Source organism: Geotrypetes seraphini, chromosome 7, assembly GCF_902459505.1.
Source record: "Geotrypetes seraphini chromosome 7, aGeoSer1.1, whole genome shotgun sequence".
Taxonomy (NCBI): domain Eukaryota; kingdom Metazoa; phylum Chordata; class Amphibia; order Gymnophiona; family Dermophiidae; genus Geotrypetes; species Geotrypetes seraphini.
The window spans coordinates 33,726,809-33,753,941 of NC_047090.1; the positions used below are offsets into that span (position 1 = coordinate 33,726,809).

The 27,133-nt window shown below is 43.8% G+C and overlaps 1 protein-coding gene across 3 annotated transcripts in view; it reads left to right on the forward strand.

Annotated features, from left to right (window-relative positions):
* CEP290 (centrosomal protein 290) overlaps positions 1-27,133 on the forward strand; it is a 283,184-nt gene that overhangs the window by 626 nt on the left and 255,425 nt on the right. For all 3 annotated transcript variants that reach the window (XM_033953471.1, XM_033953470.1, XM_033953472.1), the window contains exons 2-4: positions 17,240-17,337; positions 24,240-24,317; positions 26,375-26,444. In XM_033953471.1, the coding sequence (XP_033809362.1) occupies positions 17,248-17,337; positions 24,240-24,317; positions 26,375-26,444 (238 nt within the window). In that variant the 5' untranslated portion in view covers positions 17,240-17,247. The remainder of the gene's footprint in view (positions 1-17,239; positions 17,338-24,239; positions 24,318-26,374; positions 26,445-27,133) is intronic.

The following is a 27,133-nucleotide window of genomic DNA, read 5'->3' on the forward strand; positions in this document are numbered from 1 at the left end:
TAGGTGAAATTTAATACTGGGCTGGAGGGCCCAGTTATCGCCCATCGGACAATAGGCTAGTAGGGAGGAAAAAAAAGGTAAGGGATGAGTTTATCCCGCCCTGACCTGTCAGTGCTTCTGATTGGTCGGGGCATGGAAACTTCGAGAGAGGGGGTATAAAAGCTGGGACCTTCCGAGGTCAGGGATTCCTGGCTCCTGGGGGTGGCTTTTCCCTCCCTCCCGTGGGTGGTTCAGTTGGCGCTGGTGTTTAGGGATGTTGCAGCGGTGGTGTCCCGAGCTACCAAGCGTTTTGGGAGGGTGGACTCATCCGGCGATGAGCTGTAAGAGGACGTGAGCTCGGGGGGAGGAGAATGGTATTCTAAGGGGCATCAAGGTCATGCCACCCCCAGGCCCTAGCTGAGGATGGCGGGGAATTGGGGATTTAGTGTATAAAGATTGTCTACATGGTAGCTCGAATGTTATAATATTTTGTGGATTGATATTTGTTGTTTATTCCAATAAACAGGGCTGCGGCCTATATTTTCCTGAAAATGGTGTCTAGTAGTTCTTGTAAGTGGTGGTGAGGGGTGATGGGGTGGGGGACGGGGACAGACGATTGGGACCTTCCAGTTCCACATGTTAGAAGTAAAGACACTACTTTTCAAGAAATTCCTGCAAACGACTTAATACCACTAGCTCCTTCCCATTTCCCAATACCATCCCGATTTCCCAAAGCAACCTCATCTACTCTTTATCTTCTCTAGAAATTACCAGATATCTTCTTTTTGTAATATGTTTTTTTATAATTCGCCTTGAACCACAAGGCAACGGCGGAATAGAAATCTCTATTCAATAAGTTTTTTTTATTATAATTTGAATAATACATTATCCAATAATAAAAAGGAAAAAAAAGAGAATCTACAATCAAAGTACATAATTACATCATGAATAAATCATTTTTAAGCCCATTAAAAAGGGGGGCAGGGTACTAATTCAACAAGAAAAAGTAAAAGAAAAGATAAAGGAAAGATTCTCAGTTCACCTTCGCGAACCTTGTATCTTTCCTTATTATTTTAGGGATACATTCCTCCTCAAAATCTTAGTAATGAAACATACAAAAAGAATAATACTTCTAGGTTCATAGACAACGGCGCAAAAGACAAAGGCGCGCCCGGACAATTGAGCGCAGCGTGGAGGCGCGTGCCACTCAAAATTACTGTTTTTAGGGGCTCCGACGGGGGGTTTTGTTGGGGAACACCCCCACTTTACTTAATAGACATCGCGGTGGTGTTATGGGGGGTTTGGGGGGTTGTAACCTTCCACATTTTACTGTAAACTTAACTTAACTTTTTCCCTGTTTTTAGGGAAAAAGTTTTCAGTAAAATGTGGGGGGTTACAACCCCCCACACACCCCCACAATGCGGCGCGATGTCTATTAAGTAAAGTGGGGGGGTTTCCCCCCATGACCCCCTGTTGGAGTCCTAAAAACAGTAATTTAGAGCGGCGCGCGCCTCCGTGCTGCGCTCAATTGTCTGGGCGCGCCTTTGTCCCGGCGCGCTTTTGATCTGACACCATACTTCTATGTACCTAAAAAAAAAAAAAAAAAGGAATCTGCCCAAGAGGTGGACCATCTGGTCAGAACAGAAATTAATTTAACTGAATTTTTGGAAGATACTCAAGATGTGATTCAGAGTAGATCTACCCTGGTGATAACATGCATGAGTGAGATAGATAAAAATTTCTGCTCATGAGCAGCTAGAAAATGTTGTAGTTGAAAGGGATCCCAAAAAACATTCAGCATTGTATAACTTAACTAAACATTTACAGGGAAATTTTAAATAAAAAGATGCCTCTAGGGCCAAAACTCTAAGTTTTAACTTCAAAAACTCTTTCCTTCTAAATTGAGTAGCTCTAGAAACATCAGGAAAAATCCTAACTAAGTCACTACAAAATTTAGTTAACCTATTTTCAAAGTAAAGTTTCATGATTAACATTTTATCTATCTCACTCATGCATGTTATCACCAGGATAGACCTACTCTGAATCACATCTTGAGTATCTTCCAAAAATTCAGTTAAATTAATTTCTGTTCTGACCAGATGGTCCACTTCTTGGGCAGATTCTTTTTTTTTTTAGGTACATAATAATAATTATTTATTGGAAAATTCTCCGTATTGGGCAGCCCCAGTATTTCTTTAAAAAAATTTTTTTAACAAGATTTCAAGTGATAATAAGTGAGTGACAGGGAAATTGACCAATTGGAGATTTCTTGCTCGATTCATATTTTCCATAGATTCTATTTTAGCATGTATCACAGTAGAATCTTTAACAGCAGAGACTGAGACAGCTTGTAATGTATTACATTGAGCTTCAGTAACATTTAAACGTTTATCCAAACAACTTAAGTTGGAATCCACATTTTCTAATTTACAGGAGACAGATTGTGAAAAATCCCCCATTTGTTTCATCGTTGACCTAAGAAACCCTTCAACCCTAATGATACCTAACCACAAATCTTTAAGTGTAATATCTTGGGCTTCCACTGTAAGTGATTGTTTCTCCACTAGACCAGAAAAGTACAAAACTTTAGGTATTTCAGAGTAAACCAACTTGTTAGTCTGAATGGGGGTTGCCACCTGTTCGGATGATATAGCAGGAACAATATTCCTACTTCCACCAGATACTGGATGAAGGGGAGGAGATCGTTCGAGAGGACTCATAGAAGCACCAGACAAAGAGGAATTCACATTAATTGGTACTACAGCAGAATTTTCAGTTGCTAATGTTAAGTGCCTATCCATGGGGCCCAAAATAGCTGGTGTAGAACTCTTCGGTTTAATTTTCCTTTTCCCCATGTTGGCCCAGCATTAACCTTATATAGTTACCATCAACGTTCAGTTCCAACTTCCTGGCTCCTCGTGGCTCCCAAGGGGCTTGGCGTGCCCCTTTGGGCACGCCCTGTGGCCGCAATCACAGCAGCGGCTTCAATAAATCCGATTTGAGACGGACCCAATGACATCAAGAGTCCGTCTCAGTTAGTGCCTGCTAACAAGCCCGCCGGAAGAAAACCGCTGCTGCTGCAAGAGGCTCGGAGGTTAGTAAAATAGTCAACAGTCTCCTCTCACGTTCCTCAGGTATCCGACCCGCTCCCGAGTTAGCCGCGGCGGCGGCTTCAATAAATCCAACTTGGGACGGACCCAATGATGTCAAGAGTCCGTCTCAGTTAGTGCCTGCCCACTGGAAGAAAACCGCTGCTGCTGCAAGAGGCTCAGGGGGTCAGTAAAATAGTCAACAGTCTCCTCTCACGTCCCTCAGGTATCCGATTTCTATTCCGCTCCCCGGAATAGAAATTTCTAATGTAATAATCAAATAGGCGGCAGTCCACCAGAATTGACAGGAAACCTTTGTATTGACTTTCAATTCCGAAAAGATTATTTTTAGTGCTATTGAAGTAATGATATCAAAAATATTTTATTTTCTGCAGAGAGTAGATAGTTAAACAAGAGGAACAAGTTTGATGTTTATTTTATTATTTAGACATAATAGCAATAATAATTAGTTCCTAGACATTTGTCTAAAAAAATTGTCAATTAGAACATAAAAAAGTAGATTTTCTAGAGTACCAATGCCTACATTGCAAGACCAACTTATTTTAGAGAGTACAATTAACTTTATTTTGTTTTATCAGCATTCATAAAGCTTTTTATATATATATAAAAAATATAAGTAAAATTGGAGGGCCAAAAAGAAGCTCAATGTTCTACAGAATGACCAAAAATGTTGTAAAGTTTTGATGTCACTAGGCTTTTTCTTGTGAAACAATTTATAAAACCTCAAGGCTGATTTGCCTAAGACTAGTGCCTCTGAGAGGAATTTGAATATTTTAGATGAGGGAAACAGCCTTGAGAATACATTTATTGGGACAGGCAAGCATAATTGTAGATGATGGAAAAATTGTGTTTGTGGCAGTGAATCTGTATTGCAAAGATTTATCAGTATGTCCTAGATTTATCAGTATGTCCCATATTGTCCTATTTCTATCAAGTTTTTTAATAGTTGGTAAGGTGTCCCATATAGGATAATATTGTTTTTCAAATTGTGAGTCATAAGAGTCAAATCTAAATTTAAGAGGAATTTGTGTAACTAGTTTCTCTTCAATAGAAAGCCAATAAATGTAGTAACATAGTAAATGATAGCAGATAGAGACCTGAATGGTGGGTCCATCCTGTCTGTCCAACATTCAAACTCCTTATACATTCATGTTTAGATTGTCTTTTCTTTAATATTTCTGGACAATAGACCATACAAGTCTGCCAGGTATTATCATTAGGCTCCCACTATCGGAATTGTTGTTAAAGCACACTCTAGACCAGTGGTCTCAAACTCAAACCCTTTGCAGGGCCATAATTTGGATTTGTAGGTATTTGGAGGGCTGCAGAAAAAATAGTTAATGTTTTATTAAAGAAATGACAACTTTGTTATAGTTTATAAATCTTTCCTTAATTGTTTCTGATAATTTCAGCTATACACAGCTGAAAGCAGTTCAACATGCAGAAAGTGAAGTTTAGATAGTTTTTTCACTTTCTGAATGTTGCACTGCTTTCAGCTGTGTGTAGCTGAAATGATCAAAAGCAATTAAGGAAAGATTTAAACTATAAAGAGTTTTACCTTTATGCAAAATTGTGATTTAGATTCTAAAGTATCAACTGCGAGAGACAAGATTTTGGTGTGGTCCTCTAGGCTTTTTTGTAGAGGGAAGAGTCAATATCTGACTTGTGCCTAGAAAACTTGTGCCTTAACCCTTTCAGGACCATAAGGATCGTAGGCCAATTTTTGTGGTTTTGACGACATTTTTATGGTAAAAAGGGCTTGCAGATGCCAAAAAATTGATTTTTTTTTTTGTGAAATATCATTATTTTTATTTAAAAAATCACACTTCTGGCTTATGGACAGTGTGGCAAGTGAATCTTCTCGTCAATCTGGCAACGACGCTAATGAATGAATGTCGGAACCAGTTTGTTTACATAAAGGCAGTATCATATGGAATCCGTACATATCAAATTTAGAACTGTAGACTATCCCAATCAAAATTTATAGGATTTTAAAGTTATGGGACAAATATGTCCCTTGGTCCTGAAAGGGTTATTAAACCCCGGATTCTTTATAGAACACCTGGGAGGAGTGTCCTAAACAGAATTGGGTCTACACTAACCCCAATCTGTAACCGACATCCATGTTATAGATGCCGGTTACAGAATCGGGTTAGAGTAGATGCGGCAGCTACGCTTATTGCGGTAAGGGATCTCCCTGCCACGATAGATATAGCAGCTGCCTGCCCCCTACCACCCCCTGACGATCGCCGGCAGGAAAGTGCCAACCCCTCCTGCCGGAGGTATGCCCTCTATCGCCAGAAGGAGGGTGCCTAACTCCTCCTGCTGGAGGACTCCCCACTAACCTTTAATTGTTGGTCGGACAGGTCTTGTGGCCGGCAGGCCTGCCTCATCAAAATGAGGTGGGTCCGCCCCTTTCCAGCCCATCCCCGCTAAGCCTAAGGGTTTGGGCTCCCTCCTGGCTCGATATTGTCGGGGAGTTGGGGAGTCGGCCGGGCAAGAGGGCTTGGGCTCCCTCTTGCTCCGATCGTGGATGCGGGTGCGGGTGGGAGCGCGTGCGAGCGGTCGTTCGGGGTGGGGGTGCGAGCGGTCCTGCTGGGGGGGTGAATCGGGCGTCGGGCGGGGTGGGAACTATGTAAAAAAAATTTTGTATACCGCGCTCACGCGTATAACGTGCGAGGGGTATGCGCGGTAGGTAAAAACGCGTATAACGCGCGCGTTATATGCGTGAAAATACGGTAGACAGCTATAGGACGCCTACGGCTGCCTAAAATTGGGACGCACTTTGCAGAATCCGGGCTTAAGTGTCCTGTGGTCATGTCCATAACCACCTTCAGCCTCACCTCCTCCAGCACTGGACACAACTGCCATCTTACATCAAGCAGTAACTGACAGGATAGGTGCCACATTTCGCGAGAGTTCACGTGCACAAGCTGCACTGCTTCCAGTGGTTATCTTATGTTCTGGAACGTTGCCCACCTCACTGCTGTAACCTCACGCAAGCGCTTTCCTGCGTCTGTATGTGATTGTCCTCTCCACTCCACCTCATAACCATAATTGCATACAGATGCAGGAAAGTGCTTGCGAGAGATTACAGCAGTGAGGCGGGCAACGTTCCAGAACAATGGTAACATACTGAGGGCCTCAAAATAGTGCCTGGCGGGCTGCATGCAGCCCGTGGGCTGCGAGTTTCAGACCACTGCTCTAGACTATTCTAACCATCCTGTCGCAGGAGTTCCAAAAAAGCCCTTCAAAATGGTTGTTTAAAATGTTTGAATATTGGGACTTTTACACCACCTAATTCTTTGGGGAGTTTTAGTTTCCAGAGTATAATTCTTGGGGTTTTATTATTCTAAATGAAGAAATGTATCATTTTTAAAAAATATTGTTGAGGAAAGTGAAATGATTTCATACTTAACATGTACAATATTTGAGGAGCTAATACCGTCGTTATCAAGTTTAACCTACCCCACTAACCACCCTTTTACAAAAGTGTAGAATTGTTTTTAGCGCCAGCTGGGGTGGTAACAGCTTCAACGCTCATAGAATTCCTATGAGTGTAGGAGCTGTTACCACAGCATCTGGCGGTAAAATCCACCCTACGCTTTTGTAAAAATGGGGAAGGGGAAGGGATACATATGTGGCCATATAAGAATAAGTATTTTTAATTTGTTCTAGTATCTGAGTAGTGTTATTAAGAGCAGCTTATCTGAGGAATGGAGTTCTCTGGTAGGTGTATGAAATGAGGAGAGATATTGAGGCGCAGTAGAATTAATACACTTGTAGGTCAGCAATAGCTTGAACTGAATGCAAAGGCGGATAGGGAGCCAATGAAGTGATTTAAGGAGAGGGGTGACATGAATGTAGCGAGGTTGGTAGAAGATGAGATTTTTTATATTTTCTTTTTCTTACCTATTCCTTCCTTCTCTCTTCCTTTCTCTCTCACTGTTGCACTATTTCTTGCTTCATGATTAGCTTTCCTCAGGGATAATGTGATAATCCTATTGTTATACTAAATATGGATGTATTTCAGTGTGATATTCTCGATTATGTACTTGTTTATTTTTTTGTACTATTCAAAACTCCCAATAAAAAGTTTTGAACTAAAAAAAAAAAGAAGATGAGTCATGCAGCAGAGTTTTACACAGATTGAAGGGGAAGGGGCAGCACTGCGGGAGACCAGTTAGAAGTAGGTTCTTGTAACCTCGCGCTTAGATTATTGCAGTGTGGACAAGGATCTGGGTAGTATGCTCAGAGAGGAAAGGGCGAATTTTGGAGATGTAGAGATTGGTGTGACAGGCCTTAACAGTTTGTTGAATGTGCGTAGAAAATGCAAGGTCAGAATCGAAGACGCCTCCAAGGTTGCGAGCAGAGGAGACTGGAGTGATAACAGTATTATCTACGGAGAAAAGAGGAAGAGTAGCAGCTCAGTTTTGGACATATTTAGTTTCAGATGATAATAAGACATCCAGGCAGCAATGTCAGCCAAATAGGCAGAGACTTTTTCTTGGACTTATACATGAGTCACAGCATTTTTGCCATTTTTTTAAATCCTAAAACTGATCTTGAATTATGCACAAAATTGACTTTAAATTATCAGTTAGTGAGCAGTCTGTCAAAATAAGCATGATGAAAAATAGCATATTGTTTTTGAGGATTTTTTTTATATTATGGCTGGCCCTGGAGCTGAGAGGTTCATGAACAAATTATCTGGCTAGCTAATTTGTATGGGCAGACAACTGGCAGATTAAGGGAGCTGCATCACCCAGTGGGTACCCCATAACCCCTTTCGACCAAATAAATCCCAATGGTCCAGTTTAAAGTTTGTTTATTTTTAATATCCCGTCTATCAAAACAAATGTCTAAATGGTGTACAATATAAAAAGATTGTAGAAAACTGTTAAAATGGGTAAATAAAAATATTTTATCATATTAAAAATACTAGACAAATTCGCATTAACGTACATGAGACGAAAGGGAAGTTGGGAAGGGAGAAGTTGTTTAAATACATCAAAATAGGGGAGTGGCAAGACATTAGGAAGGGGATCAATTCAGAAGGCGTTTGATGTTTCAGAGCTTCACAGAAATTAAAGGTTTGAAAAGCAGAAGCTGGTACTAAAGAGTAAAAAATCCTTAAAAACTTACTCTTCAAAGATGCTTTTAATCTATGATTTTCTCAATCAAAATTTCTTTTTAACTTGCTATTTTAAAGTCCTATTCCCCCTTATGTTATATTTAAATCATTTTTATTGAACACCACAAGTAGTAATACAAAACATAATAAAGAACAGATTTTGAAAACATAATGCAACTCCAATCCCCTGTCCCCCCAACCACCCACCCCACCCGGGCAGTAGCAGCGGCAATTAACTCAAAAAGTAATAGCCAAGAAAGAAAACAAGTAATAAACAAATTAAGTATTCCAAATTTGACTTTGAACATAAGGAGTAAAAGTTAAACTAAAGAGCTGCCAACATTGACAGAACAACCGGCCCGCCTTAGCAGACATGTCCACAACATCTTTGCGTTCCAGTAACATTTGCTGTAACATTAATGCTCTCCACTGGGGAATAGAAGGAGGTTGTGGCGAAAGCCATTGTAACAAAATACATTTCCATCCCAGCAACACAGTTTTCTGAAGAAAGGCCATACAGCCAGGTCAAGGCGGGTGAAAACGAATCTGTAAGGTGAAGAGAAAGCTTGGATGCAGCCTCCAGGAACAATTCCAAAGCTGTGCCACGGAGGACACCAATTGTATCCAAAAGGAAGACACCAAGGGACAAGTCCAAAACATGTGTCCAAAGGATGCCATAGGGTGTGCACATTTACCACAGCAATGTCCCAAACTGATCCCCATCACATGAGCTCTCTTAGGTGGATAGAAAGCACGTAACAAAAACTTGTAATTTCGCTCCCTCTCCACAGATGACAGGGTAGAAGCAATCCCCAGACGGATACCCTTATGAATCATATCATCTGAAATAGGTATCTGGAGATCAGCCGACCACTTCTGGGCTAAAGTAAGAAAGTCCAATTCGCCGGATAGTTCTTGGAGAAACTTATGATAGAATTTTAACGGTATAGGCTCCTGAGCTGTGAGGCAAAGAGCCTCCTGCAACCTGTCCTGAACATCCTCCCGCATCGCCGCCGGAGTCACAGTCTGCAGGTAGTGTTGAAGTTGTTGATAAGCAAACCAATCAGCTGGTAGAAGATGAAACATGGTCTGTAGCTCAGCAAAAGGGATAGGAAGACCGGTATGCGTCACAGCCTGAGACACATATTGAAGGCCCACACTGGTCCAACGCTGGAATGCTGCAGATAATCCAAGCCAGGTAGGAAGTCTCCGTTGCCCACTATAGGGAGGCAAGGTGTTCTACAGGGAGAGATCTTCAACAGCCTACACAACATCCTCCAAGCCCTACGCATTGCAGGTAAGAATGGGTGTGACTGTAGCAAGGGTAAATCTGGTAAGTGGAGAACATGTAGGAGATAACTAAAATGGTAAGGCTGAAAATGAAAACACTCAATCTCAGGCAATGAAAAACAAGTAGTATGACAAAACCAATCATGAATGTGTCGTAGTTGACAGGCAAGATTAAACCTGGATACACACAAAAGACCCAACCCCCCCTGAGCGATAGGTAACATTAACTTAGATAAAGATATCCTAGCCCGTTTACCCTGCCATAAATATGCTGAAAGATGAGACCTATGTTGAGCTAAGTGTTGTGTAGTTAGCATAATGGGAAGCATTTGTAATATATAGAGCCATTGTGGGAGTATCATCATGTTATATAGAGTGATGCGACCAGAGAGAGAGAGAGGATACTTTCGCCAGTTATTTAACGTAGTCGCAGTACGACGGAGTAAGGGCAAAACATTAGCATTATAGAGCCCGTCCAGGTGTTGAGGAATAACCACCCCTAAATAAATCAAATGAGAGGGAGCCCATTGCAAAGGAAACTCTCCATGCCAAGTCTGTCGCACCTCAGATAAAGTAGGGAGTGCCAAAGACTTGCTTATTTAAGACCAAACCTGAATAAAGATGAAACTCATCCAGAATTTCTAGTGCTCGAAACAACGAGCTGCGAGGGTTGCCCAAAGTAAGCAAAAGATCGTCTGCAAAGGCTAATACCCGCAACTGAGAAGCACCCTCCGGCAATCCCGTGATCTCATCATCTCTCTGGAGCGTGCGTAACAAGGGTTCTAAGTATAAAAGAAAAAGAAGGGGGGAGAGCGAACAGCCCTGTCGCGTCCCCTTACCAACGGGAAAGGAGGGGGATCTCACGCCATTGACCAACACCGAGGCAGTTGGCCCCGAATAAAGCGCCTGTATCGACGCAAAATAACTGTCAGGAATCCCTATATACTGTAACACCTGAAACAGGTAGTGCCAATGTACCTTATCAAAGGCTTTCGCCGCATCGAGTCCAACAAGCAAACCAGGATAGCGTGCCTGTTGAGCGCGGGAAAAGGCAAGAAGAACCCGGCGGACATTAAGTACCGAATGGCGTGTCCGAACAAAACCCACCTGCTCAGGTACAATGAGAGAAGGCAACAGGGGAGCCAACCTATCAGCCAATATTCGAGCAAATATTTTAATATCAACATTCAGTAACGATATCGGTCGATAAGATTCTATATCCGTTGATGGCTTCGAGGGTTTCGGAATTAATGTAATCAGGGCTTCATTAGAGTAACGAGGGAACGCCCCTTGTTCCTGTATGGCCGTGTAGTAATCTAAAAGAGCGCCCCCTATTGAAGAAGATAAGATCTTAAAGAACTCAGGGGAGTAACCATCTGGCCCCGGTGCCGTACAAGGTCTCAATTTTTGTATCGCCTGTAGCACCTCCTGCAGGTTTAAAGGCCTATCCAGTTTGGATATCTGAGCAGCTGTCAGTCGGGGCATCCCCACGTCCTCTAGGTAATCACTCACATCTGGACCAGTATAAGGACCCGGGGATGCATAAAAAGCTTCAAAATAACTATGAAAGCTAGCCGAGATATCCACCGAGGATGTCAATCTCCTCCCCGAGCTCTCCTGTATCATAGGAACATATCGAGATCCCTTCCAACTCTTAGTTATTGATGCTAATAGTCTCCCCGCCTTATTGCCATATTTATAAAAATGAAATTTACGAAAAAACAACAATTTTTTTGTGCGTTCATGAATAAGAGAATTTAACGCTACTAACACAGCCTTATACGCCTCTCTATTAGCCACTGAGGGGTTACCCAATAAATCACGTTTCAACATCACCAACTGCCGTTCAAGCAGCACTATACGGTGCGCTATATGACGTGTTCTAGTAGTAACATATGCAATGATGTCCCCACGTAATACCGCCTTAGCCGCGTCCCAAAATAGTACAGGTTGATCTAAATGTGGGGCATTGAAAGAGCAATAGTCCTTCCACTTTTCAGACAAAAACTTCCGGAAATGGGCATCATGATGTAAGTAAGAAGGAAATCGCCATCCTGACCCAGGACCCACTAGACCACCCACCGCAACATCAATCCAAATCATATTGTGATCTGACACTTCTAGGGGACCTATTGTCGCCTCAGATACCCGAGCAAACAAGGTTTCCGATAGTAAAGTGTAATCAATTCTAGAAAAGGATCCGTGTGCTCTAGACTGGTGGGTATAATCCCGCTCAGTAGGATGAAGTAACCTCCAGGGATCCACTAACCCCAAAGCTCGACAAAGATAAGGAACACCCTTAGTTTGCTTTAAAGTCGCCACTCCCGATGTCCCAGAGCGGTCCATACCTGAGTCTAGTACTTGATTCAAGTCACCCACCAAAACTAATAGGCCCTCAGAATCCTGTAAACAAATATTAACCAGATTTTGAAAAAAGGAATGTTGATATCCATTAGGGCCATAGCCTACTAACAACCGAAAGGGCCCTCCAGGTCCAACCACCTTTACCAAGAGGTAACGGCCCTGAGGATCATGCCGTAGGACCTGAACTATGCATAGCAAGCCCTTCCGTATAAGTATGGCCACCCCAGCCCTCTTTCCCGGTGATGAAGCATAGTATAAATCCCCAACCCAGCCTCTTCAAAGTTTCTGATGTTCTAGATCAGTAAGCCTCCTGGAGACATGCTATATCTGCGTGATGATGTTTCAATTGGGACAAGATTTTCGTGCGTTTAGCAGGGGAGGTTATTCCCGACACGTTCCAAGAGAGTATTCTTAGTGTTCGCTCACCCACAAGAGACCCTCTCATCAAACCCACAGCATGTTAACCTCCAAATGATAAGTGTCCCAGGGCGCCCAGCCTCACCCCAAGACACCACATGCATACTGCACTCCATCCAGACATACATCTTCACAAAAATAAACCCCAAACAAAAGACAAATGTATTAAAAAATATCAAATCAGTGCCGCTGCCACCACCCAAAAACCCCCCCCACCCCCCAACCCCTCCCAACTATCCCAAAAATTCCTACCATGAGGGAGAAATACAGGTCACTATAGACACCCAATCCAGGGCTACCCCAACAAGCAATGAAATTAAGCCCCTAAGGAGCCATCGGGAATGGCATCCCCTCCGTATCGGTGTGCAACAAGAGTCAACTATAACCAGCACATACACAGGTTCACAATAAAGTCAGAATAATCAGTCCGCCCCAATATTCGGGCTACCAAGGAGTTTAATAAAATCTGCAGCCGCTTCTGATGATTGGAAGGTCTTCCACACTCCATTATTTTGGATCCTGAGTACAGCCGAGTAGTTAAATTGAAACCTCCGCTTGAGCTCAGCAAGTTGGGCACATAATGGATAATAGGGCTTCCTCCTCTCTTGCAAGGCCACCGAAAAGTCATGACTGATGTGGACCGGAGATCCATTATATTTAAGCTCATCCCGTTTGGCCCGGTATTGTTGCAAGAGTTCCACCTTGTGACGATAATTCAGAATCTTTAAAATCACCACTCGTGGACGCGTTTCCAAACCTGCGCGGGGGCCCAAACGATGCGTTCTTTCCAATCTTAAGGGGCCCAAAGAGGGCGGGAGAGGCAGTTCATCCTGGAGCCAACGCTCTATTACATCCACTAAAAGCCGATCCGCTATGGTTTCCGGAATGCCCATGAGATGCAGATTAGAACGTCGCGAGCGATTCTCTAAATCATCAAGTTTCTCCGACTGCAGACGCACCTGGGCCTGTAGCGTGCTCAAAGCCGTTTCTCGAGTCTCTGATGAATCTTCCAGCGTCGAGACCCGCTGCTCCAACTCTGCGGTACGGGCCGCTGCAGCCGACAGTAAACTCTCAATATTGGAGATCTGTGTCGATAAAAGTTCCATTTTCGGACCCAGCACCTGTGCAACTGCCTCCTTAATGTCTCCTAATGCAGTTTCGGTAAGGTGGGAAACCGCTGCTGCAGGGCTCGTCACCATCTTGCTCTCAGCAGGCCGCACACGTTCGCGTTCTTTTCGTACCGATTTAGTAGTCATGGAGTCTTGCGATCGCGTAATATATCTGTCCATATATTAAGAATTGTACAAGAGACACTGCACCAGCATCGGAGGGTGAAACCGTCCCGCAAATTAGCAAATTAAACAGGGCAGCCCTGGAGCAAACAAGGTAGCGTCCTCACTCGCTCATAGCATCACGTGACCTCATCATTCCCCCTTATGTTATTTTCCTTTTTATGTTCTTCAACTCCTGAAAAGAAATTGTAATTTCTCCCTTCTTCCCTTCCCTATTCGTGTATCGTCTTATTTAGTTTGTCTTTTATTTGTTATTGTATTAGTTGTTATATTTTAATTTGTATTGTACATCGCTTAGGAAATTAAATAGGCGATTTATCAAGCATTAATAAAACTTGAAACTTAAAGGCATCTTTTAAAGAAAAAAGTTTTGAGTGGGTGAGAACTGACCCCCACTCCCCATGCAGGCCCTAAGCCCCCTTTTAATAAAACCGTAGCACGTTTTTTAGTGCCGGCCATGGCGGTAACAGCTTGGATGCTCACAAGAACTCTATTAGCGTTGGAATTGTTACTGCCATGGCCAGTGCTAAAAAATGTGCAACGGTTTTGTAAAAGAGGGAATAAATGTCTTTAAAAAAAAATGACTGCGTGCCCCTTATGCCTTGAATCCCAACCATCCCCTATTCCCCCTCTGAGTTTATCATAAATAGTATGAATCGGAAGGAGGCAGAAGTGATCCTTAATTGAAATTACAGTACATTTATAGACCGCAAAACCTTCCAGATCGATGTGTTTTACACAAGCAAGAGACTACAAATCAGCAAATTACAAAATTTGTGACTTAATCATTAATTTCCCAAAAATCTTACAAGCAAAGATGTTTTCAATAGTTTTCGAAAGTGCAGATAGGAGCCTGAGATAGCAAAAAAGATACGTAATTCGGAATCCTGACTGGCTGCCTGGAAGGAAATCGTTCGATGTAAAAATTTCTTGTATAGATAGCCACGCACTGAAGGAAATACAAACATCGATGTAATCCGCAGCGGACGTTCGACTTTAAAGAGCGCAAATTGATCCAGCAAATAACTGGGACCTTGAACGTGTAAGGCTTCATAACATAAAGTCCCAAATTTAAATAATACCCTGGCCTCAAAAGGCAACCAATGCAGTTCTTATCAGTTATAGGGCTCCTTTTACAAAGGTACGCTAGTGGTTTTAGTGTGCGCTGAAATGCCGCGAGCGCTAGCCGCTACCTTTTAAGCAGGCAGTAGTTTTTTGGCTATCTTGCGCTAATCTTGTGCGTGCGCTAAAAACGCTAGCACACCTTTGTAAAAGGAGCCCATAGTGTCAATTATATAGTATTTTGGAACTTTCATCTTTTTTATCTAAATAAGATAGATTGTACATAGGGAGAGGGGAAGGTTGTAATTACATACATAACATCGGTTGACAATTGCTGCAATATTTTTCTTTATTGTGGTGAAGTCATCAATAAAAACTCTTGAAATTGAAAGTGGCACTGGCTCATTTCATGCACTTTTCTTTATTTTTATTTCAATAATTTTTATTGTAGTATAACAAAACATAATACATACTGAATTATCAATTGTAATAAAGAAAAGAGGAGAAAGAAGACTATATTTTTATATTTTATGGTGGGATAAAGGAAAGTATAGATAATTTGGGAAATTCAAGAGGAATTTAGAGACACTGCAATTTGTATTTCCATAATTTGTGTCTTTGAAGCCATATTAAATTTTCCATTCCAGCAATATGCCAGATCTTATCCAGCCAGAAACACTGTGAGGGTAATAAAGGATCTTTCCATTTTTGCGCAATGCAAAGCTTTGCAGCCAACAAAAGTTGTATAAAATCCAAATGCTCAAAAGAGCTCAACTGATCTGGTAGTTTAGATAAGATAAGAGCAGGATCTAGCGGAAGTTATTTGAACTAAAATTGAAATATATCTCACTACAGCTTTCCCAAAATTTTGAATTTGTGGATAGGTCCACCACATATGAATCATATCTCTAGGTAGATTGCAATCCCACCAAAAACAGGGTGAAATATCGGAGTTCCAATATGCTTAACTGTATATTCACATGTGACAGAGATAAAGAGGACTTGAAGTAATAAGCCCAAATCTCAGTCCATCAAAGGCTCCCATGAACTCATATATTTGAAAGGGAGGAGGTGGTAGAGTATGAAAAGTACTTTTAACAAAGCATGAGATGAAATTCTTAAGAGAAATACGTTTGAAAAGAACTTCTTCAAAGTGATGTAAGGGTCGAGCTACTTTGTTGCATTTCATATACTGTACTTCTTTACCTTTCAGGTATAGTAGAATCTCAGCTAACTGACATTCAGTTAACGCACTCTCAACCAACTGGTAAAAAATTGCTGCCCCCCCCACCCCCCGAAAAAAAAAAGAAGTCTCCTTCGCTCTTCAGACAACCTCCCTCCTTCCAGCCCCTGAAGCAGAAGACGGCCACAAATCTCTCAGCCCCTGAAGCGGTGGCAGCAGCTGTCCTGACCCTCCCCCACCCCAGTCCCGATGCAACAATGGCAGCTGATCCTGACAGCCCCCCTCCCTCCCTTTCTGAAGCAGTAGCAGCAGTCGGTGACCAGAAGAAGCACCATAAACAGGCTGTGTCTGGCCAGTCCCAGCAGGAACTTCTGCTGCATTGGAGCTGGCCAGAAGTAGCCTGTTTACGGTGCTTCTTCTGTTCACCAGCTGCCGCTACGGCTTCGGGGAGGGAGGTTGTCAGGATTGGCTGCTGCTGCCACCTTGGGCCTGGAGGGAGGGAGAGGGGTTGTCAGGACCTGCTCTGCTGCTTTGGGGGCTGGAGAGAGGGGTGTAGTCAGGAACAGCTGTTGCAGTGTTTTTTTTACAGCGACTCATTCAACCAGCAAAACAGTTATCTAGCATCTACCAATCCCCATAGGTGCCGGATAGCCAAGAGTCTACTGTATTTCCTATGCTCCATTGCATTGCTCTGCCCTAATGCCAATAACACATATTAGCATATAGCTACCATTGTATACATAAGAAATGCCTGCACTGGATCAGACCTGAGGTCCATCTAGTCCGGCGATCTGCACACGCGGAGGCTCAGCCAGGCGTACCCCGGCGAATATCTTAGTCACTCGTATCCCTCAATGTGTCCTGCAAGAAGATGTGCGTCCAATTTTTCCTTAAATCCTAGAATGGTGGTTTCCTCCACCACCTCTTCCGGGAGAGAGTTCCAGGTGTTCACCACTCGCTGTGCGAAGCAGAACTTTCTGACATTTGTCCTGGCCGTGTCCCCTCTCAGCTTTAGTTCAGGACCTCTTGTCCGAGTCGCATTTGACAATGTGAATAACGTTGTTACTTGCTCTGGTAAACTTAGACACGCTTGCACAGTGGTACATATAGCCCTGTGTTTATACCTGAGGGTGAAGTGGCATGGCCTTAGTCACAAAAGGAATGTTGATGGGATTTGAATGCTGGTTTCCCTGGCTCTGCTTTACTCTACTTTTGTAGAAAGGAACCACTGAGGAAATGCAGATTAGTACATTGGCCTCTGGATTATTCAAAAATTCATCAGCACCTGATCTGCAAAATCTTTTGGCTTGTAATATTTTAATGATAAATCTCTGTTTTATTGGCATCTGTAAATATCTTATGCTTGCATATTTTAAAATGATCTTTATTTAGTATATTCTTTTTACAGAATCTAAAATGGATTGGGCAGAGCTGATGAAGGTTGACCCTGATATTCTGCCAAGTCAAGAGAAACTGGTAGATAGTTTGCTGGATTCCATATCAAAGGTATATTATCTGTGATGTCAGCTGAAATCATTCTAATTATGCAAAATTGTAATTTTTATTTTTAAAATTCTGATTATTGAAGAAAATTGTTCCATAAGCTTAATTTAGGCCCCCTTTTACTAAGCAGCGGTAGAGGTTTCTACCGTGACACTAAATGCTCTTATGCTGCTCCGTGCCACAGAATTCTATGAGTGTTGGAGCATTTAGCCCTCCAGTCCACAGTAGAAAGGGAGGGGGGAGGGTTAAGTTTGCTGATGTTTGCCAGAATACTGTAATGAAGAATTAGGAAAAACTGGTTGGGCTCTAGCATATAGTAATATAAATTTGTTTCCCCCCTCCCCCCCCAAATATCTGTCTTTCCCGAAGTACTCCAAACTTGTTGAAAATAATAATTCACTTATTCAGCCATCTTTGGGGGTTGGGAGAGAGATTGTAATGCCTGTTGACCTTTTCATGGTTCCCAAGAGGTAGAAAACTAAAATGCTAGTCGTCATACTAAAGGAAATAAAATCCTTTAAATTTAAGATACGATATTGTTTGATTAGATGAAAGAGCACCGTGACTAAACAGCAAGCTAATTCACTTTTAACTTGACTCTTAACACATATCATCCAACAAAGGAGATACTTTGCTAGACAGAACAGTCAGCATCCTTGAATAACAGGATGGTGGTCTTCCTATAACTCAGAGATTGTATTTATATTACACTCCCTCCTCCATATTCATGGGTTCAGCACTCGCCACTTCGATTAGTCACGGTTTTTATCCCTCTCCTGGACCTCGCCACAACTTTTTAAAGCCCCCCCAACTTACTTAGGGCTGACTCTGACCCAACCCCGCCTCCCTCCCACCTCTCAGACCCCTCCACAACTTACTTTTATTATTTATTTATTTATTTTTAAAATTTATCCAAAACGATTTACAAATAGTTAAAAGCCTGGTGTTGAAGCGGGGCAGGAGCGATCTTCCTAAGCTCCTGCCCCATGCAGAACTGCAAACATAAATGGCTGCCATGAGTTCCCGCTGTGGTCTCGCAAGACCATGGGAACTTTGGCAACCATTTATATTCATGGCTCTGCATGGGACAGGAGCATAAGAAGATCGCTTCTGTTCTGCTTCTCAGCTAGACCACCAGTCTTTTAAAAAATAAGTTGTGGAGGGGTCCAGGAGACAGGAGTGGGTCAGTCGGCCCTAAAATTATTTGCAAATTTTTCTTATTCGCGGGCCGGATTCGTCCCTAATCCCCGCGAATATGGAGGGGGAAGTGTATTTCTGCTAGAGCAAAGGATCTCTGATCAAATATATTCCCCCTCCTTTGGTAACATAGTAACTTAGTAAATGATGGCAGATAAAGACCTGAATGGTCCATCCAGTCTGCCCAACCTGATTCAATCTAAAAATACATCATTACATTTCTTTAACATAAAATATTTGTGATGGTTTTCCCAAACCAGGCAACAAAGTTGCAAATTGTTACCCTCCTATAATGATAGTTGATAAGGATTCCAAAGGTACTCTCTGACAGTGTTCAAGGCCCAGTTAAAAGCCCGGCTTTTTGAGAGTGATTTTGACTCCTAACTCTTCTCACCTTGGGTTCTGCACCCCTAACCCTATATGCCATGTCTCTCTGTCCAAGTTAGATTGTAAGCTCTTCCAAGCAGGAACTACCTATAAAACAAAAACTACAGGTCTTACCTGTTGAGAAGAACTTCCCAAATTGTTGGTGGGACCCAAATAGTCACAATATCCATATTTGGGGTCACGACATGGGTAGATTTGCCATAAGTGCATCATTGCTGACAGCAGCGCACTGTTTCAAATACCTCCCAAGGTCCCAATCAGTCTCGTATCCTCGGTTTCGATGAGAATGCACTGCTGGGACCTTTAATCCATGACCAAAATAGGGTGAAGGTACCCTAATCTAAAGTCTCCAGTCACTTGTGTAATATCTATACAGTGGTACCTTGGATTACGAGCATAATCTGTTCCAGGAGCATGCTCGTAATCCGAAATGCTCGTTTATCAAAGCGAGTTTCCCCATAAGAAATAATAGAAACTCGCTTTGATACGTTCCCCCCCCCAACGAGAACCGACATTGCTCCCCCCGAAGGCCCCCCCTGGGATCCGGCAACCTCCCCCCCGCGATGCCCCCCCCCCCCCCGCCACGATCCGGCACCCTCCCGCCGCAATTGGGCACCCCCCCGCCGCTTCATACCGTCATCTGGGCACCGGCATGTCCTGTACTTGATGCCGGTGCCCGAAGATCGGCCTCCTCTTCTGCTGGGCCTTGAGCATCTGCCGGATCGTGGGGGACGCTCGTAAATCGAGCCACGCTCGGTTTCCGAGGTGCCGATTTTGCAAATGTTTTGCTCGTCTGGCAAAACACTCGCAAACCGGTGCACTCGTAAACCGAGGTACCACTGTATTTTCTCTGAATGTACCACTCCAACATACGGCCTTTAACGCTTACCACTAATGTAACGTCTCCAGTCAAATTGTAAAAGTACCTCTGAAACCCTTAATCAAATTCTCCAGTGTGTTGTGAATATACCCAAAGTCTATGGCCCTGATTCTCCAAAGTGCATCCCGATTTTAGGCGTCCTACAGCTGTCTAATCAGCCAATCGGGATGCACGTTTAAAAAAAAAAAAATGCTCCCCAGGCAAGCCTGAAGGTGCCTCCGGGAGCCTAGGGAGATCCGCAAGATGCCTAAGCTCGTCTAAGGGCCTTAGGCGGGCCTTAGGCTGAACCTAGGCGGCCCTACGCGTCTCCCTAGTGGAGAAGAAGCTTAAAATGTAGGCCAGCAAAATGCTGGCCTACATTGTAAGTAGACGCGGCCACTATACTTATCGCGGCAAGGGATCTCTCTGCCGCTATAAGTATAGCGGGCCGCGGCCCCCTGACCAGGAGGGTGCCCAAACCCTCTGCCCGAAGACGCACCCCCCCCCGACACTACCGACCGCCCCCCCGACATTACCGATCTCCCCCCCCAACAATATCAATAGCTGGCAGGAGGGTGTCCAATCCCTCCTGCCCGAAGACGCACCCCCCCCCCCCCGGCGCTAACAACCCCCAAACCTCCACTCCACCAAACCTGTTCTTAGATGGGTCTTGCACGTCTTGAGCCGACAGGCACGCCTCGTCGAAATGAAGCGGGCCCGCCCCTTCCCGGCCCATCCCGCCGAAGCCTAAGGCCTAATTGGCCCAGGCTCTAGAAGCCTGGACCAATCAGGCCTTAGGCATAGCGGGTCCGCCCATCCCCACTTAATCTAAGGCCTGATTGGCCAATCAGACCTTAGACTTAGTGGGGATGGGCGGACCCGCTATGCCTAAGGCCTGATTGGTCCAGGCTTCTAGAGCCTGGGCCAATCAGGCCTTAGACTTCGGCGGGATGGGCCGGGAAGGGGCGGGCCCGCTTCATTTCGACGAGGTGTGCCTGCCGACTCAAGACGTGCAAGACCCATCTAAGAACAGGTTTAGTGGAGTGGAGGTTTGGGGGTTGTTAACGCCGGGGGGGGGTGCGTCTTCGGGCAGGAGGGATTGGACACCCTCCTGCCAGCGAAAGACATTGTCCGGGGGGGGGGGGGAGATCGGTAATGTCGGGGGGGGGGCAGTCGGTAGTGTCGGGGGGGGCGGTCAGTAGTGTGTGTGGGGGGGGTGCGTCTTCGGGCAGAGGGTTTGGGCACCCTCCTGGTCAGGGGGCCACGGCCCGCTATACTTATAGCGGCAGAGAGATCCCTTGCCGCGATAAGTGTAGCGGGCCGTGTCTAATCTAACCCGTTTCTCTAACCCGCGTCTGTAACATGGACGCCGGTTACAGAATCGGGGTTTAGTTTAGGCCGATTCTGAATAGGACGCCTCTCCCGGGCATCCTATTCAGAATCAGGGCCTAGGTGTCTTGCGGGCCTCGCCTTCAATATAGGCGGCCTGCCTGGGGAGCATTTTTTTAAAAAAAACGTGCATCTCAATTGGCTGATTAGACAGCTGTAGGACGCCTACAGCTGCCTAAAATCGGGACACACTTTTAGAGAATCAGGCCCTATGTCTCCAGAATATTGTGAATGTTACACTGTAACCAGTTCTGGGCTCCTAGGGAGGATGGGCTATAAAACTTAATAAATAAATAATTCTGCACATTCCAGGCTGTGATCATGGAGTTATGACTACAAAAAGATTTATATCCATTACTCTAGATGCCTTTCCTTCAAGTGAAAGAATGCTCCCCTGAATTTTTACAGCTGTTGGATCCAGGGATTTGATTAAAATAAAGGAACAGGACAATCTTGAATATTATGTACTAAATTTATAGCCTGATGAACAAACTTCAGTCTTGTAATCAAAGAACACAATTAATATAGAGCTTAGGGTCATGGAAGGATTTCTCTATGTAAAGAATGACACAGGGACAAATTTTCCCAATCCCCATGGGATCTCTATTAGAGAATGACACGGGGAAAAATTCTGTCCCCGTCCCCGGACTACCATCCTCTGCACCGCCCCGTCCCCGCTGGTCCTTTCACCGCCCCGTCCCTGTCTCTGCCGTCCCCTTCACCGCCCTGTCACCGTCCCCGCTGTCTCTTTCACCGCCCCATCACCGTCCCTGTCTTCAGCATCTTCTCCTCTCCATCCCCCCATCCCAAGCACCCTTCACGCGGTCCAGCAGCTCCCTCCCCCGGCCAGCCGTGCATTTCCCTCCCTCCCTCCTTTTCCCTTACCTTTTCTTCTTGAAACTGGCAATTTCTATAAGGCTACGAGCTGTATTACAGCCGGAGCCTTGAAATCGCGTCGGGTTGCCTGCTAGAAAAGTCTCCTCCGATGCAACCGGAAACAGGAAGTTGCATCAGAGGAGACTTTTTCCAGCAGGCAACGCGACGCGATTTCAAGGCTCTGGCTGTAATACAGCTTGTAGCCTTATAGAAATCGCCAGTTTCAAGAAGAAAAGGTAAGAGAAAAGGAGGGAGGGAGATGCATGGATGGCCGGCGGGAGAGAGTGGGCTGCCGGATCGAACCCTCGTTCACCGCGCATTCACTACTTGTTCATTACCCCGTGCTACCATTCACCGCTCCATGGGGCGGTGAATGGCCTTGTCCCCGAACTCGCGGTGACCTTTTTTTGGTCATCGTTTTGGCGGGTTACACGCGGCTAGCCGTGGGTAACAACCACCGTGTCATTCTCTAATCTCTATCCCCGTCCTGTCCACACAAGCTCAATCCCTGTCCCATTCCTGCAAGCTCATCATAAGTGTTCGATGCTTGTGCGGTTAAGGCAGAGCTTGTAGGAATGGGACAGGGTCCGAACTTGTGGGGACAGGAGAAGGATATTGAGATCCTGTGGGACAGGGACAAATTTTGTGTTCTTGAAGTTAGAGAAAGATCAGTTTGGTAAGACAATACAAATTATAGAGAGTCTTTAAAATGTTACCAACAGTTTTTTTTGTTTGTTTTCCTCTCTACTGCTGCTTGAAACCAAAAATTAGAATTTAAACAAAAGGGAGAAAAAATGTTATACAGTGTTCCCCCGTAAATTTGTGGTTCATGAATTGCGGACTCCTGATTGGTGTAGCCTGACTTTAGTAACAGAAAGAGGTGGTTGGAGCATACCGCAAATGATTTTCTGCACCCGCCGGCACCCCAGCTGCCTTTCCTGTCTTTTGACAGATGTAAAACTGCATTTGCATTTGTTTTTTTTTTAATTCGCGGGTGTTACTGGAATGGAACCCCTGTGAATTTTGGGGAAGTACTGTATAGCTGCAGCTACTGTCTCTGCTATACAGCCTATCAAGAAGAGAAGAAATATTTTAGCCAGTGGTGATCAGCTTTTTGCTGAACACCATCGGCATTAAACCTTGAAACTTAATGCCGGTCCATATCTAGGCACCAACATTGGGTTTCCAGGTTGTGTGATATTCAGCACTTAACCGGCTTTGGGTTTATTTTTATGCAGTTCTGTTGTATGCAGTTAACTTGGTTGGATAAATGCTGAATATTGTTACTTAAACTCTGTCCTTAAAATGCCCCCAAAATAGCCAGTTTATAGTTAGGCATTGACCAGTTAAATGCTACTGTATTTTAGCGGTTAGTCCCAAACAGGCTATTTAACCAGCCAGGAGCTGCTTCTAGCTGGTTAAATTACTTTGAATATCAACCTGTTAGATATCGGTGTGCTGTTTTAGCTGATGGTCTGATTTTTCAAGAGTCCCCTTTAGTCTATCTGTGGGAATAAACTGCTGAGTTAAAACTCAGTGGGATCCTCTTACAAAGCTGTGGTAAGCACTAATGTGTGGTTAACCTGAGGTTAAAAAGCACCACTGCAGGGTGCGCTCAGGTTCCCTTGGTAGGTTTGGGACCGTCTTGCATTTCTCATTGGTATGTCTAGGGTCTGAGAGTATGTATGTGCTGCGCTAATTGGTTAGCGAATGGCCATTAATTGAAAATGAGCCCATTTTACCTCCATACTAAAAGTGACTTCAGCACATGGGGGAGAAGACCCATGCTGGGTTAGAGCTGTCCACTTTTCAGCACTGCTTAGTAAAAGGACCCCACTAAAGAAACAGGTAGCAGGAAAAGTGTACAAATGCAAATCCATTAAGGCAGGGGTAGGGAACTCCGATCCTCGAGAGCCGTATTCCAGTCGGGTTTTCAGGATTTCCCCAATGAATATGCATGAGATCTATTTGCATGCACTGCTTTCAATGCATATTCATTGGGGAAATCCTGAAAACCCGACTGGAATACGGCTCTCGAGGACTGGAGTTCCCTACCCCTGCATTAAGGAGACAACCATCTGTTCAACGTTTTAATGATGAAGTAACAGCATTATTTGTTTATGTTGTTAATTCCAAAATACAAAATAAAGTAAAAAAAATAATGTCACTAATAATTTAAACATAATTATTTCTTTAGGTTGACATCAAAGACGTAAACAATGAAAAACCTGAAAACCTTTTACAGCTTTTTAAAATTACACAGTCTTTAATGAAGGTTTGTATTAGTATTTTTTTTTTAATTTAATCGAGGATGTTATTAATAAATTGTTGCAATACATCTAGCAAGCAGCTAATACAAAATTTTGAGCTAGCTACTGATTGTTAAAAATAAAAAGCAAACTAGCAATTGGGCAAATTGGGAACAGAAAGTTACAAACTTTCTGGAGCCGCAGCACACTAAATGGGGCTCCTTTTATCAAGGTGCGGTGGGGGTTTAACGTGCGGAATACTGCGCATTAAACCGCCTGCCGTGCTAGCCGCTAACGCCTCCATTGACGAGGCGTTAGTATTTTGGCTTGCTGCGGGGGTTAGCGCGTGATGAAATGTCCGACGCGCTAACCCCCATAGCACACCTTGATAAAAGGAGCCCTTAGTTGCCGTGGCTTAAGGCACCCCGAAGTACGTGGATGTTGTCGTGGTGATGTTGCGTGCATGCATGGGGTCATCACGTTGATGTCCACGCATGTGTGAAGGCACCCCAAACGGGCCCTGAGCTGCTAGTGAGGGGAGGGGGGGTACCAGCAGGGAAGGGGGCCGGAGTGAAAGAGAGGCACGAAGCGTCCTGTAGTCAGTGCGCCGGTGCATCTCCTCTCCAGTGTCACGGCACACAGTTTGTGATACACTGACATACTACTTCTGTATCCTCCATTTTTAAAATAATAACCCGCCTCCCCTTTTATGAAGCTACACTGCTGAGCTGTTCATAGTATTAGAATGAGTGGCTTGATAAAAGGGGGGGTTTGGCTCTTTTAGGCATATGTATTAACACTTTTTTTTATCATGGAGATTTGATTTAAATCAAATCGATTTTAGATAACTAGTGGAAAGGCTTGATTTAAATCATGTTTTTTTCATTGTATCCATTACCATTCAGTACTGCCCAACTTGTTCCAACTCTTTATTTCTTCATAACAACTGTATCAGTATGACAAATAGGATGCAATAATGATTAAAGGCTGAGGAGCCCAGCTTATTTCAAATGGGACCTGACTAAGAGGTATTGGCTGGTGCTTATTATTCCAGCTGCCAAGGAAAAAGACTGTCTTTCCTATGCCTCAAAGGTGCTGCCCTTTAGAATTTATTGGGCTTACTGCTCTACGTAAACCCACCTCTGTGCTTCCCTCGTTCTGCATCTCTGTGGACAACACTCTCTCATCTTTCCTGTTTTGTCTGCTTGTAATCTTGGGGTCATCTTTGACTCCTTGCTCTCCTTCACCGCCCAGATACAACATATCACTAAAACCTGCCGCTTCTTTCTCTATAATATTACCATTATTCGACCCTTCCTCTCTGAGCACACTAACAAAACAATTATCCATGGCCGAATCCCTACGGCGGGCTCCGTCTCTGGCAGTGTTCAAGGCCCAATTAAAAGCCCACCTCTTTGAGAGTCCTTTCGACTGCTAACTCTTCTCACCTTGGGTTCTGCATCCCCAACCTTATTTGTCATGTCTGTCTGTCCAAGTTAGATTGTAAGCTCTTCCAAAATGTACAGAGCTGCGTATGCTTTTCAGCGCTGTATAAGTGATTAGTAGTAGTAGTATGTTTAAGTACTGGCAATTATGTGGCCACATACTTGGATGACACTGTAATCCCATTTGATCTAGGTAGAAGCTGTCCTGCTCAGTCTGAGAGTATATATAAGTGTCTCCTTGGAGGACAGGAAGTCCAATATCTGGGGTATTCCATTGGAAAGTGACAGGTCTGGAAAGTGGAAACAATTACTCGTGTTTATTCCTTACTCCACTCCCTCTGGCTTGCATTCTCGCCTCTTCAAAATAGCGGGCCTTCTCCTACCCAGTGTGTCCTGGGATACACTGAGAGGGGCCTGAGACCCTGATTGGCTCAGGTGCCTAAGGCCCCTCCCAGTAAAATACTGGTATGCTAAACCAGCTGAAACCGGTTTAGCGACCATCATTAAAGGCACAGTAAGGTTTGAGAATCCGGCCCTGAGCGACTATGCCTGTTAAGGCTCTGCATCCACATCCTTACTTGTGCAAAAGACATATTTCACCTTAAATCTTTTTAATCTGCTCTACTATTCTTTTTTAGATGAAAGCTCAAGAAGTAGAGCTTGCTTATGAAGAAGTTGAAAAGGCAGGAGAGGAGCAAGCCAAAACTGGTAAGCAAGGTTTTAGACCTGTTGAAATAACAAATGCATTATGTCATGTCTTGAAGTGAGCAATGGGGAGGGGGGGTGAGATATTTTATCACTTTTTAACTTACCTACCTCCCCTCCTTGATGTTATTTCCTTTTTTGTTCTCTTTTCTTTAATTAACGGAGTTCTCCCCCCTTTCCTCTTGTTTTATATCCCATCCCAGTATGTAAATGGTTTTGTACTAAGTCATGTTTGTTTTAATATTAATTCCTCCATTTATTTTAATGTACAACGCTTTGAATTCTATGTTTAGCGTTCAATCATATTTAATAAACCTAGTGATTAAAGCATTGGGTGAAGAACTAGGGAAGTTTCAAGTCCCACTTTTGCCATTGGTGCCTTTTGTGACCTTGGTCAAGTCAGTCTGTTTTTCATTCCTTTGGCTCAAGTACCTATGTACCTGGGCCATGGACTTTATTACTAAAGTGTAGCACTACTGAGCATACGCAGAGCTACAAAAATGATGCTGCGTTAATAAAAAAGAAAGTAAGGCCTTTTTTGTTGGACTAAGTAAAATTTTAACTCTTGTAGTCAGAACTGAATGAGCAAAACACAATACTGAAATATGTGCTGAAAGGAAAAAAAGCAGAGGACGATGATGGTGGAGGAAGGAAATAAAGTAGTATTTTAATCCAATAAAAATGTTATCTTT